The 17,878-nt window shown below is 46.6% G+C and overlaps 1 protein-coding gene across 1 annotated transcript in view; it reads right to left on the reverse strand.

The window, feature by feature from the left end:
- Positions 1–17,878, reverse strand: part of DOCK2 (dedicator of cytokinesis 2) — a 1,347,187-nt gene that overhangs the window by 672,057 nt on the left and 657,252 nt on the right. The window contains exon 25 of the mRNA XM_077266018.1: positions 14,858–14,964. Coding sequence (XP_077122133.1) covers positions 14,858–14,964 — 107 coding nt within the window. The remainder of the gene's footprint in view (positions 1–14,857; positions 14,965–17,878) is intronic.

Genomic DNA, 17,878 nt, shown 5'->3' on the forward strand with positions numbered 1-17,878 from the left:
AGGGGTCCTGGGCCAGTACCCCCGCCCACGAGAGAGTGTCCCCCCCAGCTCAAACAGTGTTCTACCACTTGCAAAACTTACCTCTCACTGCTTCACCACTGTTTAGTCTGTGCTGTTAAATCCTTCAATGGCACTGCCAATACAAATTTGTTGAAATGATAGATGATAGTAAAAATATACAGGTGCCCTGCCCTCCATTTAGACCTGTTAATACTGTGCGCGAACTACCACTGCTACTCAGCAGAGGAACCCACCCCTGTACCTAGCTTTGCCACCTGTTTATTTAGGAACTTTTTTTGCAGACATTTAGCCCACTTTACTATTTTGGCCAACTTACTGTGTCAGCCACTTCTTTCAGTTGTCCTCCACCGAACAAAGCAGTGCCGCCAGTTTACTCCTGTTACCAGTTTAGAACAGCATAGAGCCTACATTTTATTTTAGGCCTAGTAAGTCTGCGCCACTTCTTGCAATCATCCTCCGCTGACCAAACCAATGCTGCCTGTGTACCCCTGTAACCCATTTTAAACTGCATTGAGCCAACTTTTTTATTTTAGGCCTAGTAAGTCTGCGCCACTCCTTGCAATCGTCCTCCGCTGACCAAACCAATGCTGCCTGTGTCCCCCTGTAACCCATTTTAAACTGCATTGAGCCTACTTTTTTATTTTAGGCCTAGTAAGTCTGTCTGAACCACTCCTTGCAATCGTCCTCCGATGACCAAACCAATGCTGCCTGTGTACCCCTGTAACCCATTTTAAACTGCATTGAGCCTACTTTTTTATTTTAGGCCTAGTAAGTCTGCGCCACTCCTTGTAATCGTCCTCCGCTGACCAAACCAATGCTGCCTGTGTACCCCCTGTAACCCATTTTAAAACTGCATTTAGCCATTTTTTTTATTTTAGGCCTAGTAAGTCTGTCTGCACCACTCCTTGCAATCATCCTCCGCTGACCAAATCAATGCTGCCTGTGTACCCCTGTAACCCATTTTAAACTGCATTGAGCCTACTTTTTTTATTTTAGGCCTAGTAAGTCTACGCCACTCCTTGCAATGTTCCTCCGCTGACCAAACCAATGCTGCCTGTGTACCTCTGTAACCCATTTTAAACTGCATTGAGCCTACTTTTTTATTTTAGTACTAGTAAGTCTGCGCCACTCCTTGCAATCATCCTCCGCTGACCAAATCAATGCAGCATGTGTACCCCTGTAACCCATTTTAAACTGCATTGAGCCTATTTTTTTATTTTAGGCCTACTACCTGTGTCTGTCTGTGCCACTCAATACAGCTGTCCTCCACTGAACTAAGCTGATCTTTGATCTTCATGCTTTCGACCTATATTTAGAATATGAAAATGCATTTGGCCTACTAGTTTGGTTGGGCCTACTAACTGTGTCTGCCTCTCATTACAGTTGTCCTCCACTGAACAAAGCAATGCCACCTGGTTAGTCCGGTTACCAATTTTTGAACTGCATTTAGCCCACTTTATTATTTGGGCCTATATCTGTGTTTCCTCCTCATCCTGCCCATTGCCCAGCTACTGCTACGGTAGATGAGTCTGCTGGTACATTGACCCAGACCACTACATTCCCCTTGCACTCTACACAGCCAGAATCAGACCCTGTTGAAAGTCAGGTTCCCCTTCCCGCATACTATACCATCTTACACAGGGACAAAGAGGAAGGCGCAGATGAAAGTGCAGGTTCCTTCATCAGGTGGGGAGGGCATACTCGTTGGCGACGTCACTGGCACAGGGCCCCTCATAGTACGCAAAAGTGTCTCTGCCGGTGGGAGGCGCCCCCGCCGTCAAACACACCGCCGTACTTTGAGGGGCCCTGTGCCAGTGCCAATGTGAACGAGTGTGCCCCCCCGCTTGCTCAGAATCACAGCACTTGCAAAGTTGAAATACTTACCTCTCCCTGCTCCACCGCCATGACGTAGTCCGCGTTTCCTGGGCCCACGAAAAACTTGAGCCAGCCCTACCCCCCCACAACTTTAGCCAAATGACCCCCAATTTTCAATGCCTAACTATTATTATAAGGTAAATTAAGATTGACAAGCTTAAGTAACAAGAATGGATGTTTTTGGCAATAAAATGGGCACAGTAGGTGTTTTCCTGTACTCCACTCACTGCCGACTTTGCTTCCCCATTGGCTTGCATTGGGTTTCGTGTTTCAGTCGGATCCCTGAATTTTCGCAATAATCGGCCGATTTCACCCGACCCGACTTTTGAGAAAGTCGGGTTTCGCGTAACCCGACTCGATCCTAAAAAAAGTAAAAGTCGCTCAACTCTACTGAACACACAACATGAACTGTCTCTCTCTACTGTGCACATGCGCTGTACTCACAGTCATGGTGCGCACAGCGCCTCGCTCTCTGGCAGTACCGCTACGGTATTAGTGGTGGGAGCCCAAGGGAACATTCCTTTATATCGCCAGTGCTCTAAGGACGGAGCACGCTGCTCAGCCTCCTATGCACTGCAAAAATCTCTGCTGTCATGCCCGCTTTCTCTTAAGCTGGCCCCCTGCCTATAGGTTCCAGGTCTGTCTGCTGCAGTTGGTCACAGCGCTGGCGCTTCGGGTGCGTAGTGCACTGCCCTCCTTGCATCTCACACACTGATAGCTGGGGACTCACTCCTGGTTTGCATTTATTTTTTCCTCTCAGCTTACAGCCAGGTTCCCTGTCTAAACACGCCCCCTCTTCCTGGGTAATAAGGCCTGTCCGTTCCCCTATTCCTTCCCCTGGGAAACAGGGGACGCAGCCTTGACAGTTCCGAACCCGGTGCAGCACAGGTACCTGCAGCCGGGTCATCCTGAGTCCGTACATATCTGGCCAATCAGTTCTTTAATGCAAGCATCATAGAATGCATGTTCCTCTAATTTTCAAGACAAAATTGTACATTACACCCAGAACAGTTTCACTTTGAAGGACTTTAGTGTCATCTTGTGGATTGATATGAGCCACAGTTTCATACTTCAAAATGTCGGTGGTAAATCATTTCCCCACAGGTAATTTGTGTATGTTCTGACTTATGTTACATCATTTGGGTGATTATATTGTGAAGCAAATAGGTATGAATAATTTTCATCTTTTTCTTCAAGGCTTCAGAATATAATGTTGTAAAAGTGAAAGCAAGTTGGTGAAGTGTGTTTAAACTCCAATGTGAAAATAATTGTCATCTTTACCATTTCTCTATTCCGTGTGCGGCAAACCACCTCATTGATCTTATTGAGTTTCTTTGGCAGGAAAACAAAAGCGCCATCAATACCACATGCTTTTCCTATTAATTCTTCATGCTGGTAAAGTGGAGGTGAGATTAGTGATCTAGATAACATCTGTGGACTGTAGTCAGCATGACACTGTGACAGGACACACTGGGGTCTAGCTACCAGTTTGACAGTTTGTGCACAGCTGAACAGAGTTGTAAGAAAAACAAGATTTTGATTCAATAACACGTTGGATGGATTGTCTATTGGAAATACCCATACAGTATTATTATTATTAATTTATAGAGCGCCATTAATTCCATGGTGCTGTACATGAGAAGGGGTTACATACAAAGTAAGATATTGTTTATAGTAAAAAAAAATTAAAATGACAGACTGGTACAGAGGTGAGAATACCCTGTCCTTGTGGACTTACATTCTACTGGATAATGGGGAAAAGACAGAAGGGCGGGGTCCGGCAGCTCGGGTGGTGGTGAGGAGACTGCTTGGTTGGTGGTGTAGAAGTCACATTTACGATCACCACGCTCTCCAATTGACAGCTCTTGAAATACAGCAGAAGTGTCAAAATATCTAGCTTCTGTTATAGAAAATGCAGGGGCTCCTTTTTGACTTCCTCTTCCAACCAGTTCAGTATTTGTAGGTGATGGATTGTCTAGTTGCGAGTCCTGGCCATGTGCTGTTCCACGTGTTCTTGCCCTGGCTCTTCCAGTCATGATTTAATCTAGAATATTTAGCCTTATTCATAAGTGATTTTTGTGACTCCTTTAAAATTGATGAATTTTCATGCTGTGCTAGGAAAAGTATCTGACTGTATTGTGCACTGTCAGAAAGCAAATGGAGAAAAAAAAAAGGATCTGGATTGCTTTGCAATAAAACAATGTCTATTAGCCTGGTAAAAAAAAATTCCTAGCCAATTATACCTATGGCTAGGCATATATGGTCAATATATGCTATAGGACTGTTGGTTTAGCTGGATTTGAGTAGTTTAGAATGGTAAACCTCACACTGACTAAGAAATCCCCAACTCTGACCCTATGTCGGTAGCAGCTCTCCTTACACGGTCTGATTCCGGAGCTGAATGCACTGAGCAGGGCTGCATCCGGTCTCTTATACCTCTGATGATGCTGTGCGGCCAGCCAATCACTGCAAGACAACAACAAAGATGGCTGCGGTGTTACAGTGCCTGGCAGACAATCCCTGCATGTTTATTGGGTCTCTAACCACTGCCAAAAAAGGAAGGGTGGAGACCTGAGTTCCTGCCGAGTAATCCCGGAAATGCTAGGTGCTTGCCGAAAACACCGAGTGCAGTGATACTCGGGCGAGTGACGAGTAGTGGCGAGCACGTTTACTCATCACTAGCTTCAGGAGTTTAAAGATGAATGGAAGATTAGAGACAGGTCTATAGTTAGCAAGACAATATTGGTCAAGAGATGGTTTTCTGAGTAATGGATGTATGATGACATGCTTAAATGAGGAGGGAAAGATACCAGAAGAGAGAAAGAGGTTGAATATTTTTGTTAGGTGAGAGGTGACAGCAGGGGAAAGGGACAGGAGGAGATGTGATGAAATAGGGTCACTGGTGCAAGTAGTAGGGAGAGAGGTTGCAAGAAGCCTGATCACTAGTGTTGAGCATTCCGATACCGCAAGTATCGGGTATCGGCCGATACTTAGCGGTATCGGAATTCCGATACCGAGATCCGATACTTGCCGCGTATCGGATACCGGAATCGGAAGTTCCCAGGATTCAAACTGCACAAATTTGTACGAAATCAGCCAATGAGAATGATTCCAAGTGTGGGCACATCCTGTTCAGCATGGAGGGCATGAAACTACTGGCAAGGCTGTGATTGGCTGCTGAAATGATGTCATGATGCAGTTTAAAAGTCGCTGGCGCCATTTTGCGCTCACTCTGCTGTGAATTCAGTTAGTGACAGGACGCTGTTTGCTGACTGAGGGCCAGTTTAGAGATAGCGATTTGCTTCTTTGTGCTTTTCCAAGGCTAATTTAGCAACCGCTGTGTTCACCTACTAATCACCTTGCTTTTGCCTTGTAGCGCTATTTTCACAGCGATCTGCAAGGTCAGTGTGTGTGTGTGTGTGAGTGCAGCCCACTCTCTAGTCTGAGTGCAGCCACATAGGCCATCCATAGCTGGTTGTATTCAGTTCAGGGAGGGTGGTTCATTGCCTCATACTGTTCTTTTTTTTTTTTTTTCCAAGTAGTGTAGTCTGCTGCTAATTTATTCAAAAAAATCCTATTAGTGTCTTTCCACCCGTCTCCAGCTAATTTGTGGAAAAACACTACATAGGATAACGTAGAGGAGGGTTTTTGGGCCTTGCAGCGCCGTTTACGGCTGTCTGCACGGTCTCTGTGTGACTGCAGCTCGCCCTGTAGTCTATGAGCAGCCATAGCCTGGTTGTCTCCAGCTCAGGGTTCTTCACTGGGTCATACCGCAAAATCAATTTTCATTTTGTTTTAAGTAGTGCAGGCTGCTGCACATTTTTTCAAAAAATTCCTATTAGTGTCTTTCCACCCGTCTCCAGCTAATTTGTGGAAAAACACTACATAGGATAACGTAGAGGAGGGTTTTTGGGCCTTGCAGCGCCGTTTACGGCTGTCTGCACGGTCTCCGTGTGACTGCAGCTCGCCCTGTAGTCTGTGAGCAGCCATAGCCTGGTTGTCTCCAGCTCAGGGTTCTTCACTGCGTCATACCGCAAAATCAATTTTCATTTTGTTTTAAGTAGTGCAGGCTGCTGCACATTTTTTCAAAAAATTCCTATTAGTGTCTTTCCACCCGTCTCCAGCTAACTTGTGGAAAAACACTACATAGGATAATGTAGAGGAGGGTTTTTGGGCCTTGCAGCACCATTTACGGCTGTCTGCACGGTCTCCGTGTGACTGCAGCTCTATCTGTTGTCAGTTCAGCCCCCAAAAAATAAATAAATAATAAAGTTCACCAAACACACCAGTGACACCACTTTACATTTGTGTAGGCCACATTAGCTCATATTAAAGTCTAGTCCACACTTTAGAAAATTAGTGTTTCTTATACCTGTTAGGAGTTGTTCAGGAATAAGCACACAAAGCCGTTAGTACTTTTCTGCTTATCTTTATCAGTCAACCAAGATGAAGAAGGCAGTGAGTAAGGCACGTGGGCGTGGGCGCAGAGCAGGGAGGGGACGTGGGGATTCTGTGCCTGCTGCGGGCACCGGTGACTCATCAGCACCCACTTTCACCAGGGAACAGTCATTCATGCGCAGCTTTGTCGCAGAGCGCCGTACACCGCTGCTGCGTGAAGAACAAATTGAAGCCGTTGTCGGATGGATGGCAGCTAATGCATCAACTTCAATTAGTGCCACATCCTCTCAGACACAGAGCACTGGAGAGCAGCCATCTGTCTCTTCACCACCTGCCAAATTGCCCAGGCAGACAGAGAGCCCAGGACAGGAGCCGTCTCTACTTCTGTTCTCTGAATCTCTTGGCTTGGAAACAGGGGGCCAGCCAAGCAGCATTGGAGAAATGGAAGAAGAGGCAGGGTGCAGTGATGCCCAACAGCTTTTTCTCTCTTCCTCTGAAGAGGCGGGTGGGCCAGTGGCTCCGGTCACCACATCGCAGGCCGCATCAGCTGATGATGACACTCAGGTGCCACTTACTGGTGCGTGCTCTGCTGCTGAGACTACCCAGGAGGAGCAGTTGGGGGCAGAGGGTAGTGTAGATGATGAGGTCCTTGACCCATCTTGGCGTGAGGGACAGGAAGGTGGTGGGAGCAGCTCTGAGGAAGAGATTCCCCGTACGGCCCAAAGAGGGAGAGGGAGGGGGAAGACTGCGGATCCTGCAGCCTCCGCTTTGGCACCCGTTAGGAGCATGTCTCTTCCAAAAGCCAAAAAGGGCGCTCCCAAGACTTGCAGTGCCTGGTCCTTTTTTGACACAGTTGCAGATGACATTTGCTATGTCAAATGCAAGGTGTGTCATCACAAAGTCAAAAGAGGTCGAAATGTCAGCAACCTCAATACCTCCAACATGTGGAAACATGTGCGCACCAGGCACGCGGCAGAGTTAGAAAAACACACTGAAGAGCTAGGCCAACCAACAGCGGCAGCTACCACCTCTTCAGCTCGTGTTGCCTCTTCCTCCAGCTCACACGCAGCTGTTTCGGCTTCCTCCCAGGAACGCCGTGGAAGAACCTCTGGCCTTGTTGTCCAGAGACCCGCTGTAATTCCACCCGCAGCACCACTTTCCCAGTCATCCACACACTCCCAGCCCAGTCTACAGCCATCGGTAGTACAGGCATGGGAGAAAAGGCGGCCTTTCTAGTCAAACCACCCACGAGCACAGGCTCTGACTGCAAGCATTGCCAAACTTCTGTCACTGGAAATGCTGTCATTCAGGCTGGTGGAGACTGACAGCTTCCGTGACTTGATGTCATTGGCAGTCCCATAGTACAATGTGCCCAGCCGTTTTACTTCAGCAGGCAAGCTGTCCCTGCCCTGCACAAGCATGTGGAGGGACACATAAAACACGCGCTACTGAACGCCGTCAGTAGCAAGGTCCACCTCACCACCGATGCGTGGACCAGTCAACATGGACAGGGGCGATACCTTTCCCTCTCTGCCCATTGGGTTAATGTCGTTGAGCCGGGTACAGACCGTGCGAGTGGCGCAGGAAGTGTTCTGCCCACTCCAAGGATTGCAGGAATCCATTCTGTACGCATTGACTCCTCCTCTTACACCAGTTCCTCAGAATCATCGCTGCAGGAGCCGTCACAGTCCACCTCCACATGGACCCGTGATGAACGTTTACCTGTAACGACCGACATGAGCACAGCCATGGCCAAACGTCAACAGGCCGTCTTGAAATTAATTTCTTTGGGGAATCGAAGCCACACAGCGCAGGAGCTCTGGAATGCCATCAAGCAGGAGAGCGATGTGTGGTTTGTGCCAGCGAATCTCCAGTCAGGCATGGTAGTGTGTGATAATGGCCGAAATCTGGTGGCAGCTCTGGGCCTCGGCAACCTCACTCACATCCCATGTCTGGCACATGTGCTCAATTTGGTCGTGCATAGTGTTGAGCATTCCGATACCACAAGTATCGGGTATCGGCCGATACTTACGGGTATCGGAATTCCGATACCGAGATCCGATACTTTGTGGTATCGGGTATCGGTATCGAAACAACATTAATGTAAAAATGTGTAAAAGAGAGAATTAAAATAAAAAATATTGCTATACTCACCTCTCCGACGCAGCCTGGACCTCACCGAGGGAACCGGCAGCGTTGTTTGCTTAAAATTCGCGCGTTTACTTCCTTACGTGAAGTCCCGGCTTGTGATTGGTCGCGTGCCGCCCATGTGGCCGTGATGCGACCAATCACAGCAAGCCGTGACGTAATTTCAGGTCCTTCAGGATTTTAAAATTACGTTCTGGCTTGTGAGACACCTTGTGCAGCAGTAATGATGCAAAGGGAAAAAGTGCCTCTTTTCGTGGTGCTCCTTGCACATGCTGAACCTAACACTTTTGAAATGTGTCCCCTCACATGGTTAAACCGTCCGGTCGGTGGAACTTTCCTTTGTCATGTGACGCAGCACAGCCGTCATTCTTACCCCCTTGGCGCCGTGCGCCTCCTCCTCAGCGTTGTTTGAATCTGTCCCTGCGCAGCATTACTGCTGCACAAGGTGGCTCTTTCAGTAACAAACGCCTTGGGGGGGGGACAGGTTCCCTTACATTTCAGTTGTTGTGTCAGCATGGCGGTCGCAGGACACATTGCCGGCTACACAGCTGGGGATCAGCTGACGTTACTGAAACCCAATAACACTGGGTCGTATGTTTTGACTGTGCAGACGGCACTTCTGAGCCTCAACTGGCGGTGTTGGAGCCCAGGAATTAAAGTTCAGGTGGTAGTAAGATGAACACAAAAGGAGACCTGGATACTGTAGACAGTCACCTAATTATTTAATCAGGAAGAGGAGTGGCAAATTCCTGCGAGATCCAGGCCTTGTTCATTTTCAGGAAAGTAAGCCGGTCAACGTTATCAGAGGATAGTCGCATGCGACGGTCAGTTAGTACACCACCTGCAGCACTAAAGACACATTCCGATAATACACTGGCCGCAGGGCAAGACAGCACCTCCAATGCATACTGGCTTAGCTCTGGCTATGTATCCAGCTTTGAGACCCAAAACTTGAAAGGTGAAGAGCCATCTGGGAGTACAGCAAGAGGGCAAGACATGTAGTCTGTTACCATCTGACAGAACCGTTGCCTCCTGCTGACTGGAGCCGTCTGTTATGGTGTAGACTTTTGTGGCGGGCACAGAAAACTGTGCCACAGTTGGGCCATACTGGTCTTGCCTTGGGCAGAGGCACTGCTTCTGCTCCCTCTTTGTGCAGAGCCTCCACCACTGCCTGGACGCACTGAGCTGCTTTGGAATGCACTAGCAGCACTTCTCTCAGTTGGAATGGAGAAGATGATGGAATTCACCAGTGTGTCTTGGTACTCCCGCATTTTTCGCTCCCGGTTCAACGGTGTGATGAGGCTTTCTACGTTGTCCCAGTAGCGAGGATCGAGGAGGGTGAACACCCAATAATCAGACATGTTGAGAATGTGGGCGATGCGGTGGTCGTTTCTCAGGCACTGCAGCATGTAATCCACCATGTGCTGCAGACTGCCAACTGCCCAAGAAACGCTGTCCCCTGCTGGAGGCGTGATCTCTGCCCGCTCGTCATCACCCCACCCTCGCTGTACACACTGAGTACTGGACAATTGTGTAACTCCCTCCTCTGGACGGATGTCTTCCTTCTCCATTGACTCCTCCTCATCCTCCTCACAAACTGTCCCCTGCCTACGCGTTTGTGAGGAACCACGTGGCGCTGACTGTCCAGAAGATGATGGAAATGCTGAATCCTCATCCTCCACCTCTTCCACAACATCATCCCTTAGCGCTTGCAGTGATTTCTCAAGCAGGCAGATAAGGGGGACAGTCATGCTGACTAGTGCATCATCTGCACTCGCCATCCACGTGGAATAATCAAAGGGACGCAAAACCTGGCAGACGTCATTCATAGTGGCCCACTCTGTGGTTGTGAAGTCTGTACGGCGCTGAGTGCGACTTCTTTGCGCCTGAAGCAGCTGGTACTCCATTACAGCTTGCTGCTGCTCACACAACCGCTCCAACATATGTAACGTGGAATTCCACCTGGTAGGTAGGTCACATATGATGCGATGTTCCGGCAGGCGGTGTCGGCGCTGCAGAGCCGCAATGCGCGCTTTTGCCGTGCTGGAACGCCGCAAGTGAGCACACTCTAGGCGGACCTTGTGCAGCAGTGCATCAAGATCCGGATAGTCCCTCAAAAAACTCTGCACGACCAAATTGAGCACATGTGCCAGACATGGGATGTGAGTGAGGTTGCCGAGGCCCAGAGCTGCCACCAGATTTCGGCCATTATCACACACTACCATGCCTGGCTGGAGATTCGCTGGCACAAACCACACATCGCTCTCCTGCTTGATGGCATTCCAGAGCTCCTGCGCTGTGTGGCTTCGATTCCCCAAATAAATTAATTTCAAGACGGCCTGTTGACGTTTGGCCACGGCTGTGCTCATGTCGGTCGTAACAGGTAAACGTTCATCACGGGTCCATGTGGAGGTGGACTGTGACGGCTCCTGCAGCGATGATTCTGAAAAACTGGTGTAAGAGGAGGAGTCAATGCGTACAGAATGGATTCCTGCAATCCTTGGAGTGGGCAGGACACGTCCTGCGCCACTCGCACGATCTGTACCCGGCTCAATGACATTAACCCAATGGGCAGTGAGGGAAAGGTATCGCCCCTGTCCATGTTGACTGGTCCACGCATCGGTGGTGAGGTGGACCTTGCTACTGACGGCGTTCAGTAGCGCGTGTTTTATGTGTCCCTCCACATGCTTGTGCAGGGCAGGGACGGCTTGCCTGTTGAAGTAAAAGCGGCTGGGCACATTGTACTGTGGGACTGCCAATGACATCAAGTCACGGAAGCTGTCAGTCTCCACCAGCCTGAATGACAGCATTTCCAGTGACAGAAGTTTGGCAATGCCTGCAGTCAGAGCCTGTGCTCGTGGGTGGTTTGACGAGAAAGGCCGCCTTTTCTCCCATGCCTGTACTACCGATGGCTGTAAACTGGGCTGGGAGTGTGTGGATGACTGGGAAAGTGGTGCTGCGGGTGGAATTACAGCGGGTCTCTGGACAACAGGGCCAGAGGTTCTTCCACGGCGATCCTGGGAGGAAGCCGAACCAGCTGCGTGTGAGCTGGAGGAAGAGGCAACACGAGCTGAAGAGGTGGTAGCTGCCGCTGTTGGTTGGCCTAGCTCTTCAGTGTGTTTTTCTAACTCCGCCACGTGCCTGGTGCGCACATGTTTCCACATGTTGGAGGTATTGAGGTTGCTGACATTTTTCCCTCTTTTGACTTTTTGATGACACACCTTGCATTTGACATAGCAAATGTCATCTGCAACTGTGTCAAAAAAGGACCAGGCACTGCAAGTCTTGGGAGCGCCCTTTTTGGCTTTTGGAAGAGACATGCTCCTAACGGGTGCCAAAGCGGAGGCTGCAGGATCCGCAGTCTTCCCCCTCCCTCTCCCTCTTTGGGCCGTACGGGGAATCTCTTCCTCAGAGCTGCTCCCACCACCTTCCTGTCCCTCACGCCAAGATGGGTCAAGGACCTCATCATCTACACTACCCTCTGCCCCCAACTGCTCCTCCTGGGTAGTCTCAGCAGCAGAGCACGCACCAGTAAGTGGCACCTGAGTGTCATCATCAGCTGATGCGGCCTGCGATGTGGTGACCGGAGCCACTGGCCCACCCGCCTCTTCAGAGGAAGAGAGAAAAAGCTGTTGGGCATCACTGCACCCTGCCTCTTCTTCCATTTCTCCAATGCTGCTTGGCTGGCCCCCTGTTTCCAAGCCAAGAGATTCAGAGAACAGAAGTAGAGACGGCTCCTGTCCTGGGCTCTCTGTCTGCCTGGGCAATTTGGCAGGTGGTGAAGAGACAGATGGCTGCTCTCCAGTGCTCTGTGTCTGAGAGGATGTGGCACTAATTGAAGTTGATGCATTAGCTGCCATCCATCCGACAACGGCTTCAATTTGTTCTTCACGCAGCAGCGGTGTACGGCGCTCTGCGACAAAGCTGCGCATGAATGACTGTTCCCTGGTGAAAGTGGGTGCTGATGAGTCACCGGTGCCCGCAGCAGGCACAGAATCCCCACGTCCCCTCCCTGCTCCGCGCCCACGCCCACGCCCACGTGCCTTACTCACTGCCTTCTTCATCTTGGTTGAGTGATAAAGATAAGCAGAAAAGTACTAACGGCTTTGTGTGCTTATTCCTGAACAACTCCTCCTAACAGGTATAAGAAACACTAATTTTCTAAAGTGTGGACTAGACTTTAATATGAGCTAATGTGGCCTACACAAATGTAAAGTGGTGTCACTGGTGTGTTTGGTGAACTTTATTATTTATTTATTTTTTGGGGGCTGAACTGACAACAGATAGAGCTGCAGTCACATGGAGACCGTGCAGACAGCCGTAAACGGCGCTGCAAGGCCCAAAAACCCTCCTCTACGTTATCCTATGTAGTGTTTTTCCACAAATTAGCTGGAGACGGGTGGAAAGACACTAATAGGAATTTTTTGAAAAAATGTGCAGCAGCCTGCACTACTTAAAACAAAATGAAAATTGATTTGGCGGTATGACGCAGTGAAGAACCCTGAGCTGGAGACAACCAGGCTATGGCTGCTCACAGACTACAGGGCGAGCTGCAGTCACACGGAGACCGTGCAGACAGCCGTAAACGGCGCTGCAAGGCCCAAAAACCCTCCTCTACGTTATTCTATGTAGTTTTTTTCCACAAATTAGCTGGAGACGGGTGGAAAGACACTAATAGGATTTTTTTGAAAAAATTAGCAGCAGACTACACTACTTGGAAAAAAAAAAAAAAAAAGAACAGTATGAGGCAATGAACCACCCTCCCTGAACTGAATACAACCAGCTATGGATGGCCTATGTGGCTGCACTCAGACTAGAGAGTGGGCTGCACTCACACACACACACACACACACAGACCTTGCAGATCGCTGTGAAAACAGCGCTACAAGGCAAAAGCAAGGTGAATAGTAGGTGAACACAGCGGTTGCTAAATTAGCCTTTGGAAAGCACAAAGAAGCAAATCGCTATCTCTAAACTGGCCCTCAGTCAGCAAACAGCGTCCTGTCACTAACTGAATTCACAGCAGAGTGAGCGCAAAATGGCGCCAGCGACTTTTAAACTGCATCATGACATCATTTCAGCAGCCAATCACAGCCATGCCAGTAGTTTCATGCCCTCCATGCTGAACAGGATGTGCCCACATTTGGAATCATTCTCATTGGATGAATTTGTGCAGTTTGAATCTGTGAACTTCCGATTCCGGTATCCGATACGCGGCAAGTATCGGAATCCCGGTATCGGAATTCCTATACCGCAAGTATCGGCCGATACCCGATACTTGCGGTATCGGAATGCTCAACACTACTGATCAGTATCGATGATTAAAGTTGTTGACGAGAGCTAGGCTTAATAAAGATAAGACTTAGACCCTTAGCCCCTGACATGGATAAACCTAAGTTACCCCTTATGTCAGAGTCACCTGCTCAGAGATGTCCTTATTAGGAATTAGACCTGATGAATTATAGGATGATTTCATATGTAATAAACAGCTGATTGGCGGACATAATGTATACGCCTACTCAAAGTGTATATAACTGCATGTCCTTCCTGGAACAAACATGGCAATGATCAGATACCACATCTGTCTATGTCCATCAATCTCCGGAGAATCTACTCATTTGGCAGCCATCCAATATCCCTGAAGGGTCTGACTTGCAGACCACCCCAACAAGATGTGTCTGCTGCTAGAACTCTGTGTGGCATTGACCTGGTCTCTAATCTGAGCTGCTGTTAACCTGCGATTTCTGAGGCCAGTTTCTTTTGGAGCGCTTGATGGTTTTTGCCACTGCACTTGGGGACACTTTCAAAGTTTTCCCAATTTTTCGGACTGACTGACCTTCATTTTTTAAAGTAATGACGGCCACTCGTTTTTCTTTACTTAGCTGCTTTTTTCTTGCCATAATACAAAATTCTAACAGTCTATTCAGTAGGACTATCAGCTGTGTATCCACCAGACTTCTGCACAACACAACTGATGGTCCCAATTCCATTTATAAGGCAAGAAATCCCACTTATTAAACCTGACAGGGCACACCTGTGAAGTGAAAACCATTCCCGGTGACTACCTCTTGAAGCTCATCAAGAGAGTGCCAAGAGTGTGAAAAGCAGTCATCAAAGCAAAAAGTTGCTACTTTCAAGAACCTAGAATACAGACATATTTTCTGTTGTTTCACACTTTTTTATTAACTATATAATTCCACATGTGTTAATTCATAGTTTTGATGCCTTCAGTGTGAATTTACAATTTTCAGTCATGTAAATACAGAAAAATCTTTAAATGAGAACGTGTGTCCAAACTTTTGGTCTGGACTGTATACTGTATACACTCAATAATATAAATTTATTTATTTACATGTTTATATACACATATATAATACTGACATCTCGAATTTATTCAGTACGCATAATATCTTACCTTGCTTCTTGAACAGGTTACTGCCAATGATTTCATTCATAGACTGTACTTTTTGCTGCTGGAGTCTCTCTGGAGGAATGCACGTGTAGAACTCATGAAGTAGTTGACTACAATAAGAAGAGTGATTAATGCTTACCAGTGTGTATTGTATTGTTTTTAATAATAATATGCCATGGCAGACCATGTTAAATGGTGGCTGCCTTTATTCTTGCTACTATCCACATACAAAAAATTATGAAATAAAGAAGCTCATTCACAACTACCACACAAGCTGCATTGATGTTAGAGGGGGCAATAAATGGTATTAATAAATGGTGTATGTGAACTTTTGGTCAGGATCATTTGGCTTTCTTCTGGCGACTGGACCATGCAGTCCATTTTTCTTCGATTGTCTCCTTATTGTGCATCTTGAAACAACCACACCACTAGTTTTCAGAGAGTCCTGTATTTCAGCTGATGTTATTTTGGGGTTTTTCTTTGCATCCCGAACAATTTTCCTGGCATTTGTCACAGGTCACAGTTGAGGATGTTACCTTTAGTAGCAATTCAAATACATTTGTGTCACCTTCTGTGCATGTTATCAGGCTAAAATCACCAGGGTATGTGAACTTTTTTATCAGGGTCATTTGGATGTTTTGGGTTGTCATTATGATTTAAAAAGAGAAAACACAGTAGAAGCTCCATGATGACAACACTCATTGTGTGCTGTAAATGTCACAGTTGGAGATTCAAGGTGGCATATAAGGGCTTAACTTTACTGCAGATTCTTTCTAAAATGTGGGTAATTTTCCAAATAATTATTATGGTATTAATTATATGTTATTATTGTTATTGATGATTGATATTTCTCTCTTTTATATTATTGGGATTTTACATTTTTCAGACAGATATTGATGAATCAATAGTACATTTTGGTATTCTGATTCCGGTAAGTAAAATTCTTCAGTGACTTATTGATAGGTAATAAGTCCTCCCCCTTTCACTATGTGAAAAATCTTATGAATATCTCAGTTTTACCATGTTTTTAAGGATATATTATAAATTGCAATTTCCAAAACCGAGAGAGGAATTTTCCCCAATTGTTGTGAATTTTGACATAAGGATTTAGATATTTTATTAAGTTGTTTTCGTGCTGAAATTTTTTTTTTTTTAGTATAGAAAGAGCATGCAATAATAAATATTCAAAACAATGGGCTGTTACTAGGAAAGATAATTGTATGTTATTATGGAACTGGGTTTCTAACTTAAACCAGCTGAGAATAACATTCTCAAACCATAATTTACTTTGCTTAACCCCTTAAGCCCCGAGGGTGGTTTGCATGTTAATGACCGGGCCAATTTTTATAATTCTGACCACTGTCCCTTTATGAGGTTATAACTCTGGAACGCTTGAACAGATCCCTGTGATTCTGACATTGTTTTCTCAAGACATATTGTATTTCATGATAGTGTTAAAATTTCTTTGATATTACCTGCATTTAGTTGTGAAAAAAAAAACGGAAATTTGGCAAAAATTTAGAAAATTTCGCAATTTTCCAACTTTCAATTTTAATGCTCTTAAATCACAGAGATATGTCACACAAAATACTAAATAAGTAACATTTCCCACATGTCTCCTTTACATCAGCACAATTTTGCAAACAAGACTTTTTCTGTTAGGGAGTTATAAGGGTTAAAAGTTGACCAGCAATTTCTCATTTTTACAACACCATTTTTTTTTTTTTTTTTAGGGACCACATCACATTTGAAGTCATTTTGAGGGGTCTATATGATAGATAATAACCAAGTGTGACACCATTCTAAAAACTGCACCCCTCAAGGTGCTTAAAACCACATTTAAGAAGTTAATTAACCCTTCTGGTGCTTCACAGGAATTTTTGGAATGTTTAAAAAAAATGAACATTTAAATTTTTTTCACAAAAAATTTACTTCAGCTCCAGTTTGTTTTATTTTACCAAGGGTAATAAGAGAAAATGGACCCCAAAAGTTGTTGTACAATTTGTCTTGAGTACCCGATACCCTATATGTGGGGATAAACCACTGTTTTTTTTCGCAAGGCAGAGCTCAGAAGGGAAGGAGCACCATTTGACTTTTCAATGCAAAAATGGCTGGAATTGAGATGGGACGCCTTGTTGCATTTGAGAGCCACTAATGTGCCTAAACATTAAAACCCCCCACAAGTGACACCATTTTGGAAAGTAGACCCACTAAAGGATCTTATCTAGATGAGTTGTGAGTAGAGTTGAGGGACTTTTACTTTTTTCGGATCGAGTCGGGTTTCGCGAAACCCGACTTTGTCAAAAGTCGGGTCGGGTGAAATCGGCCGATTATTTCGAAAAGTCGGGGGCTGACTGAAACACGAAACCCAATGCAAGTCAATGGGGAATCAAAGTCGGCCATGAGTGGAGGACAGGAAAACACCTACAGTGCCCATTTTAAATGCTAAAAACATCAAATCTTATTACTTAAGCTTGTCAATCTTAATTTACTTTATAATAATAGTTAGGCATTGAAAACTGGGGGTCATTTGGCTAAAGTTGTGGGGGGGTAGGGCAGGCTCAAGATTTTCGTGGGCCCAGGAAACGCGGAATACGTCACGGCGGTGGCGCAGGGAGAGGTAAGTATTTCAACTTTGCAAGTGCTGTGATCCTGAGCAAGCAGTGGGGGCCCACTCATTGGCACTGACACAGGGCCCCTCATAGTACAGCGGTGTGTTTGATGGTGGGTGGCGCAGAGACACTTTTGCGTACTATGAGGGGCCCTGTGCCAGTGACGTCGCCAATGAGTATGCCCCCCCACCTGATGAAGGAACCTGCACTTTCATCTGCACCTTCCTCTTTGTCCCCGTGTAAGGTGGTATAGTATGCGGGAAGGGGAACCCGACTTTCAGCAGGGTCAGATTCTGGCTGTGTAGAGTGCAAGGGGAATGTAGTGGTCTGGGTTAATGTACCAGCAGACTCATCTAGCAGTGGCTGGGCAATGGGCAGGATGAGGAGGAAACACAGATATAGGCCCAAATAA

This window comes from Ranitomeya variabilis, chromosome 5 (genome assembly GCF_051348905.1).
Source record: "Ranitomeya variabilis isolate aRanVar5 chromosome 5, aRanVar5.hap1, whole genome shotgun sequence".
NCBI lineage: Eukaryota > Metazoa > Chordata > Amphibia > Anura > Dendrobatidae > Ranitomeya > Ranitomeya variabilis.